The 8,885-nt window shown below is 34.6% G+C and overlaps 1 protein-coding gene across 1 annotated transcript in view; it reads left to right on the top strand.

Moving 5' to 3' along the window:
* LOC131943009 (acetylcholine receptor subunit alpha-like) overlaps positions 1 to 8,278 on the top strand; it is an 11,088-nt gene extending 2,810 nt beyond the window's left edge. Inside the window, exons 2-5 of the mRNA XM_059303015.1 lie at positions 5,285 to 5,446; positions 6,386 to 6,515; positions 7,443 to 7,615; positions 7,925 to 8,278. Coding sequence (XP_059158998.1) covers positions 5,285 to 5,446; positions 6,386 to 6,515; positions 7,443 to 7,615; positions 7,925 to 8,278 — 819 coding nt within the window. The remainder of the gene's footprint in view (positions 1 to 5,284; positions 5,447 to 6,385; positions 6,516 to 7,442; positions 7,616 to 7,924) is intronic.
* The last annotated feature ends 607 nt before the right edge of the window (positions 8,279 to 8,885 follow it).

Genomic DNA, 8,885 nt, shown 5'->3' with positions numbered 1-8,885 from the left:
TAACCTTAACCTTAACCTTAACCTTAACCTTAACCTTAACCTTAACCTTAACCTTAACCTTAACCTTAACCTTAACCTTAACCTTAACCTTAACCTTAACCTTAACCTTAACCTTAACCTTAACCTTAACCTTAACCTTAACCTTAACCTTAACCTTAACCTTATCCTTTTCTTTTTTTCTTATCTTTAACCTTAAATTTAAGCTTAAACTTAATCTTAACCTGAACCTGAATCTGAACTTTTTGCTGAAAATGGCATGGCACTTCGCACCTGTTAAAAGGCTACCTGTTAAATTTTAAGAACATTGATTTTTAACCGTCGAAGACCTTTTGTCATTACGATTCGAATTTCTCTTTCTTTGAGTTTTTTTTTTTTTTTGTTTTACTCATGCACTTAATATTCAATGGAATTTTGCAAAATAAATTTGCAAAGCCCAATTACAAAGTAAATACCCCGTGTCACTCAGTAAATACAAACCAAGAACAAAAGTGAATGCATTGTTCCTCATTGACGTATTTGCTTTGTGCACATCAGCAATGTGACACATTTTAATCCGAAGTCCTAATTAATAAAAGACTCATCTATTTTAAAACAGTTTAGTATTGATTTTAAAGGAATTTTTAAATATTTGTTTTTTTTTTATTTGTGTGTGTCGTCTAAAACGGAAGAAATTAAAAAAATAAATTTATCGATTGAGTTACTTTTCTTTTATGGCTAAAATGAAGGAATCATGCAAGTCAATTAATTGATTAATCTCGTTTATATTATATTTCTCAGAATCTTGTATTTTCCAGCAGTAGCGTAGCTAGTATTTTTGGCCCGCTATGCAAAAATTATCAGTGGTTCCCTTCTACAGCCGTTAGGCTACAATGAAGTTAAACGAAAAAATCAACTGCTACTTACAAAGTAGGATTTAAAATATAAATATTCTGTATATTTTGTATTTTATACATCTTGATTGTGTATATATACTATATTATTATGTAGGCCTACTACCCCGTAGTTTTGTAAAAATGTTACAGGCTTTCAGTTATTTTTAAGTAACCAATCACAGTGGCATCACAAGGTGGGTGCAAAGATCCACTCCTGATGACAACATTTAGGCGTGACAAAACTCGTTTGTATCCAGCTAAAATAATCAAAGTTTAGTGAGAGAAGGCTAACATCCCACACAAAATGCAAAATAGTTGGTGGACGATGGGGGTAACACTTTTTGTAAACGCGTAGGGTAACACTCGACCTTATGACGCCACTAACCAAACACATTTTTTTTTAAATGCCCATGTTTTATTTACATTTTTTTTCTCATGCTTTTGAACTTGAAAAATAATTATTAAGTTCATTTAGATTTATTAAAGCAGCTTCTGTATGTTCGATACTTAGGATGGCCAAGATACTGGCACAATTGACATATTTTCAATTTGTTTCATAACAAATTTAAATCATCAGAATGAGGAAATTATGTTATTTTAAAATTCACTCATAGACATCAAAATCCCCTTTCCAATCACCGTGGAATGTTAAAAAAATGTTTATACTAAGTAGCCTTATTTTTTTAGTTTTAGTGCATTATTCCATAACAGCTTGTTATTTAACGTTTGTAAGAATTTTTTTTCGATGTGTACTCAAAGATCAAACATTTGCAAAAATATCGATATATTAGCACACTGAACGACAAATGATTTATTGATTAATTGATTTTTTTTAACTGGCAAGGTTCATTTTTTAATCAAATAGAATATTATGTATAGCTGTTTCAATATTAAAATCTAAAATATAATAATTAAAATAAATGTCTTTCTGAACTACTTATATTTATTTACTATTAAGTATATATTTAAAAAAGGTTTAATAAATTAAGTATTAAATAAAATATAATAATAAGTATTTTAATGAACGGAAAATTATTAATTAAATTAGGAAAACTTGTTTCCTATAACAAAAAAACATTGTTAAAAAATAACTATAAGATCTTAAGAGCGGCCAATGCTTATATTAAAAAAAACAAATTTAATTATTTTTTTTTAATAAAAAAAAATTCCACACACAAAAAATATATATTTGCTTTAAGACCCGATCAAAAGATTGCAATCTCTAAAAGACATCCGCCCATTCTATACGCCTGTTGAAACCAACTACAGTGATTAGCAGTTCACCGTTGTTAACACGCTGTTTGGGTAATTGCTTAAGATTAAATCGGTTAATATCTTCACTTTTAATATATATTAATATTTACACCTTTTGAAATAACTAATTTAGTATCTATTGAGAGGTTCGTACATATTCGTCGAGGACTAATGTGTCTGGAAATGTCATTAAAACTAGGTTCAAATCGAGTTACAAAATTTGCAACAAACCCACGAACCAACCAAAATTGAAAGATATTGTGAACTAAATAAAAACTCAAAATAACGATTCTATTTAAATATGTAGATGATAGAATGGGAGAAGGACGATTACGGAGGTCAGAACGTGATACATCCGGTCCCAGAGGACATCTGGAGACCACGTGTGGTCATCATGAACACGTTAGGGGACCGGGACCCGTTTGCTGACGACGTCGCGTGAGTAGTTTTCTCCTTTTTCTGAGAAACTGTAGAAAGGAACGGGGCTGGTAGAATAAGGCGGAATAGTTTAGTATCTTTAAATCATTTCATATCAATAAATACAAATTCATAAACAGATGCTGTCAGAAATACTGTGTGTTAAAATAAGTTATTTTAAATTAAATCACCCCCCCCCCCATTTTGTGCTTGTGTTAAAATAATAAACCCCTCCCCCCCCCCAGACCCGTGTATGTCTACAGCGATGGTTCAGTATCCTGGGTACCTGGGACACTGTTGACAACTTCCTGTAAACTGGACCTGACGGACTACCCGTTTGACCATCAGAGCTGCACAATCCAGGTAATTGTTTAATGAACAAGACAGCACCTTAATGCAATCTTTTTTTTTTCCCAACATCATTTTTTTAAACTTAAAATGTTACACTGTTTATATTGATATTTCGTAAACTAAACACTAATACATTCAGGCATCTAGTGAAGTTTGTTTCTAGGTCGATATCTTAACTTTAGGAAGACGGTGTTTGATATTAAGAACGAGCTATCGTTTCATTGAGCAAAGAGAACAAAGTAAAAAAAAAATGCAGCTTAATTAAAATATTGGATAATAATACAATAGGCGAGAAAAGTGTATGTATTCATACCAAGTTGTTTTTTTTTTGTTAAATCTTATAAAAAGTATAGCAAGAGGTCAAATTATGGTTACATTTAAAAAAAATTAAAGCCGTTTTGGAAACCTGCGATTACACACATTTTCATAATTTTGTATTGAATTCAAACCGTTGATAAGTCATTTAGAATTATTATATCAATCCAAATATTTTTAAAAACCACCTACTCTTAAAAACCACCTACTCTCTTCCTTGAAGTCAACCTGAATAGACAGTGAAAGTCAAACGAAGAAAATTACTAGTGTTTTTCATGATAAAATACACAATAGCGGTCAATGGTGTATAGCCAAGTAGTTTATTTAAATTACATAATACAGGGGTTCCCAACCCCGTGCCCGCGGGCGCCATGGCGCCCGCCGAACGATTCGTGTGTGCCCGCCTCTCACTATTCGACAGAGACAGAATTTTTTTTTTTCATAAACATTATTGAAAGGTTGAAGGGGATGGTTTGTGGGGGAGGGGGTGCAAATCGAAAGTTTGAGGGGGGGGGGTGCAAATTGAAAGTTTGACGGGGGGGGGGGGGTGGGGGGGTGCAAATCGAAAGTTTTGTCCCCGGGTGTCGTGACGGGTCGCTACGCCTCTAGAAGGAGTTTGTCGATTTAAAATAGGTGGTGCCCGCCACCAAACCGATATTTTAGAATGTGCTCTAGAGTAAAAAAAGGTTGGGAACCCCTGACATAATATAACATCCCACAACACACTGACTACTAAATAAAACCATTATCTAAGTTATTATTATATTACTAGTAGTTATTTGTTGAATAATTCTAGCCTTAATAAAACCGGAAGTCATTCTGTACTTATTTCTCAAATATTATAAAATATTCAGTTTTGGTTGAAACCATTTGGAACTGGCTTTTTAAGCCTATTAGACTATATATATATATATATATATATATATATATATATATATATATATATATATATATATATATATATATATATATATATATATACATATAAAGAAAAGTGGTCGGGTGCTCGATCGGGCACTACCCGGCTCCTGCCTTGGGGAAATAGAACACGGGGCCGGTGACGGTTGGCCGCAAAGTTAACGATGAGGGGTCGAAATTGACCTCGACTAACCGGCGCTTTATGAGCTATATATCGAAAAATAATTTCTCATAAAAGGAACTTCTTCACAACTCCTGAGGTCGTAGACCGACCCCCGGGGTGGCAAAAAATTGTTTTCACTATAAAACATTGTTAGTTTGGTAAAAAACGATGACTATTTTCAAAACAATGTTTTGGAACTATGGCTCTTTACATCTGGCTAATTTTTTTTTCCATAAACCTTGGTAAAAGAATCGGCTTTTTGGATAAACTATCGGTCAGCCTCTGCTTGCAAGGCGAGGGCTAAAAGTGACCATGGCTGAAATTCTTCTTAAATGAGTTGTACATCAGCCCCTGTGGGTCAGGAAAAAAAATAGTGCTACCCTCCGGAAAACCCCGTAACAATGTTTTAACAGACCAGAGGCCATATTTCCCAATATAAGGATAGTACAATTTTTGTAAAAAAAAAATTCATATATCTGGACGTACAAAACCATTCACAACTCCTGAAGGCGTAGGAAAACCCGCGATGGTCACTATAAAAGAGGCGTTATCTTCGGGAAAACTTCAGAATCGCTTTAGAACTGGGTCCAAATTCTCTATATAAACATTGTTATTTTGGTGAAAAACGATGACTATTTTCAAAGCAATGTTTCGGAACTTTGGCTCTGTAAATCTGGCTCATTTTTTCCATAAACCTGGGTAAATGAATCGGTTTTATGGATATAGTATATGACAGCCTCTGCTCGCGCGGCGTGGGCTAAAAAGTGACCACGAGTGAAATATATCGAAAAAAAAAATCCCACATAGGAACCAATCACTTGTTAATTAAGCATTAAAATTCTCAAATGCTTTGAAAACTTAATCGAAGCTAGGCAGTAAGCCTAGTTTGTACATAGATTTATTGAAGCAACATCTGTCTTTTCTGATCCAGGGAATTTAATTAAAATGCTATACCTGTAATTGTTTTAAAGTGTACGTCAAATTATTCTTACAGATTGTAGCTATGACACTCACGACAAAAGAAATGTCGTTTACGGCCTCTATTGACAAGGCTGGCGTCTTATTTTTTACGACCAACGGCGAGTGGGATTACCTGGGCTCAAACGTTACAGCTTCCTATATAGACACGGTGTTTTGGAACTTGTCCTCTGTTGATGTAGGTTTTAGATATAATATTACTATTAATATTAATATTTTTATAATATAAAAACAAATGTTTACATCGGTGTACATAATCCTCTTTAGACCTAGCTATCCATTTGGCCAGAGGTGTAGCGACCCAATCGGACGCCGGGGTAGAACTATCAATTTTGTCCCTGCCTCCCATTTAAATTATATTTATTCATGTTAGTGAATAAACGCCCCCCACGCCCCCCTCATTGAAAAGTTTTTGGCGCTTTTTGCCAGTCAATAGTTTTTACTTTGGTGCCACACATTGACTGATTCAGTACTTAAAGCTCAAATTTAGTTTTAATTTTTTTACACCTTTTGCCGCCCCCTTAGAGACGCCACTGAATAGAGCAAATGAATTAGAGCTCCTATGTTTCTTGACCTTGGCAAGCACTATGCCTAGCCGCCTTTACTTTCAGTATAGTTATTTAGATACCTATCAGAGCTGGGTGGACTCATGGACGTTCCAATGAATACATTCCGGATTCGAACTCGAGACTTTCTGGTAAACAGTCTAGAGCTCTACCATTAGGCACGCCGTCCAACCTACATTGATGAATCACAGGTATGGCTTTTAATTTGATATTAAATATTGACTTTTAACGTTAGACCAGCAATTAAATTGTGTTACAGTACCTGTGCAAGAGCTCAACTTGACCCTTTCAGATTGAAAAATATATCACATTGATATTTTGTTTAACGTTTTTGTTTTAGCTTAGTGTAAAGTTTTGATCTCATTATAATAAGTATAATGTGCTGATCCCTAGTAGAACATGTAATGTCATGTCTCTTGAGTCCATCAGCTGTGTGGAGAGAGGTTCTAAAACCTGATCAGCATCTTTCTTATCATCCAGTGGTCTATTAGTAAATGGAGCCATATTATTATACAGTACCGTGGTGATAGCTTTTACAACATTGTTTTCAGATAACGTTTTTCGTGAAGAGGAGACCCACCTTTCTCCTCATCAACATTATCCTCCCTGTCGTGTTTCTCTCTTTCCTCAATCTGCTCGTCTTCGTCATTCCAGTGGAGTCTGGGGACAAAGTCAACTATGGTGAGTTGTCTTCATTTTGCCAGTGGTTCTAAACCTGGGTCCGATTGAAACACAGGGGTTAGGTGAGTCAGTCTCAAGGGTTTGGCGGAAATTAAAACGCACACAAGACTCATAATATTCGCGATAGGATTTTGTCAGATAGAACTATTAAGTAGGTTTCGGTGATTGCGCATTTTAAACTGGTTGGGTTCGGTACCTATTAAAAATATTAAGAACATCTGAACCAGATACATTATTTTAATGCTAACTTGGTAATGGTAAAATCGCAGTGTTTAAAGATAATTTAATATTTCCTGATGTTTTATACAATTTATTTTAAAATATACTTAACGGAATAAGCACGATGTACGCTACATTTCATAACGGCAATATAGTACTCTATATTTCTTTAAAATTTTCTGCGACCCGTCAACTATTTTATAAACAGCAATATCATTTCAATACCAAATGTAGTCACAGGCTCATTTTATATTTATCAAAATGAGCATTTTTTCGAGATGGGATCCGAACCCACAACTACACATGACACTGAATTGTCTCGGCTACTGTGTATGAGGTCAGAAGTATAAAATCTAAGACCAGATAGCTCTAAAACTAAGCGCGTCAAGTTTGACTGAGCTTGCTTGGTAAAAATGGATTGTTCTTGAACACAGTTTCGTGATTAAAAGCAAAACCTGCACTGCAAGTATGTCAAAACTACACCAGCTAATTTTGCTTTCTTTATGTTATATCTTGATTTGAAAAGCGAGTAGTTTATGATATTTAAAAAATCAAAATCATAATTATGTGAGTAAACATAAGAAATAATAGCTGAATTAAAACATTTATCTAATAAATATCAAGATAAAAAACTAGTGTATGTGTGGTTTATGTTTAATATAAATGTATATGAAAACGGGTGATTTGAGGCCTCTGTATGACCTGCAGGTATCACAGTACTTCTGGCACTGTCTGTCTACATGAGCATGGTCAGCTCTCTACTGACCAGCTCCTCACTGACCACACCAAAGCTGACCCTCTACCTCTTCATCCTCCTCATCATCTCCATGCTCACCGTTATCGACAGCATCGTCATTGTCGTACTAGACAATTTAGAGGAGGTAAAAAATTATTTATCAAATTGTTTTATTGAAACAAGGTGCAGTAATAGGCCATCATGATATGAACATAGTAAAACAATAATTAGTTCATCGAATGCAAAATGCATTTACGAATTCTTAATTGGATTTGAAATATTTTTCAATAAATCCGGTTAAATTTTGTTAATTAAGATTGGCTAACAAAATATAAAAATTCATTAAAATATTAAATAAAATACTGTATATGTATGGTTTTAAAATTTTGAAATGATGAATCAAAAACAATGTATTCAATCTATTTTTAGAATGAATATCAAACCATTATTGCAGAAAGAGGGCGTTCATCTCAAGGCTCAAGAAAATTTTCAATCAGCTGTCAGCAAAGTCAAAATCTTACACAGGGCTGTTACTCCAGTTTCAAATATGACAATGGATAAAATCCATGTCCTACCACAAGGAAAGCAATCTCTTGTGAACGTCTCGGAAGTGACGTCATTCAATGATGATGTAACGTCGTCTCATTCCCCCACGAAGAAATCAGCTGATGAAGAAAAATATCATGCGACACCACGCAGAAACAAGTACAAGGTAATAGGCAAACACATAGACGCCATCTCGTTCGTTGTGTTCTTTTTCATCTGGATCTCTGTGACTCTGGGCTTCTTGTTTGACATCGCTTTCTAGAGTCACACAATCATCAATATTTCGGATCTTTGTGACTCTTGGCTTTCATCGTTTGTGTTTTAAGTACCACAGTTTCAAATGCAACACTGCCATAAAATTAATTTTGCTTTTAGCGCGCTTTTAGTATCAACAGATTATGCGTTTTTTTCTACTTTTTTTATTAATATTCTTGCTATATTTTATTTGATTTATGAAAGTTTGCTTTCAACGACAATAAAAGCCATACGTTTTTCAATTTGTATTAAACATTATTAAATAACAGCCAACTATTTATTATTTATTTCCTTCTTCACACGCCTTTATAAGGATTCTGCAGAGCATCGCGGGCTCTATTGTAAGCACTGTAGCAAATATGGTCATTTTAAAGAGAGCCATACACTATAAAATCGTTATGCTACTATAATCGTTGACGAAATCGAACCAGTCACATCGGCCGACGTCCCAGTAGTAGAGGTTTACAGCAGCTACTTGAGCACATGCTCTGACCAGATGGTTGGTATGCGAGGCAATTTGGTGCTTTGTGTGGTGGGGTGTTCAGATCACGTCTTTTCTATATTGTAATTTCACTAATGCTTCCGCCATCCATCCCGTTTTCGAGGTATATATA

The sequence above is a fragment of the Physella acuta genome, unplaced genomic scaffold (genome assembly GCF_028476545.2).
Source record: "Physella acuta isolate Inbredline_101_S28 unplaced genomic scaffold, ASM2847654v3 ptg000438l, whole genome shotgun sequence".
NCBI classification, from domain to species: domain Eukaryota; kingdom Metazoa; phylum Mollusca; class Gastropoda; family Physidae; genus Physella; species Physella acuta.
The sequence above is the reverse complement of the archived record's forward strand: the minus strand, read 5'-3'. Positions and strand labels throughout refer to the sequence as shown.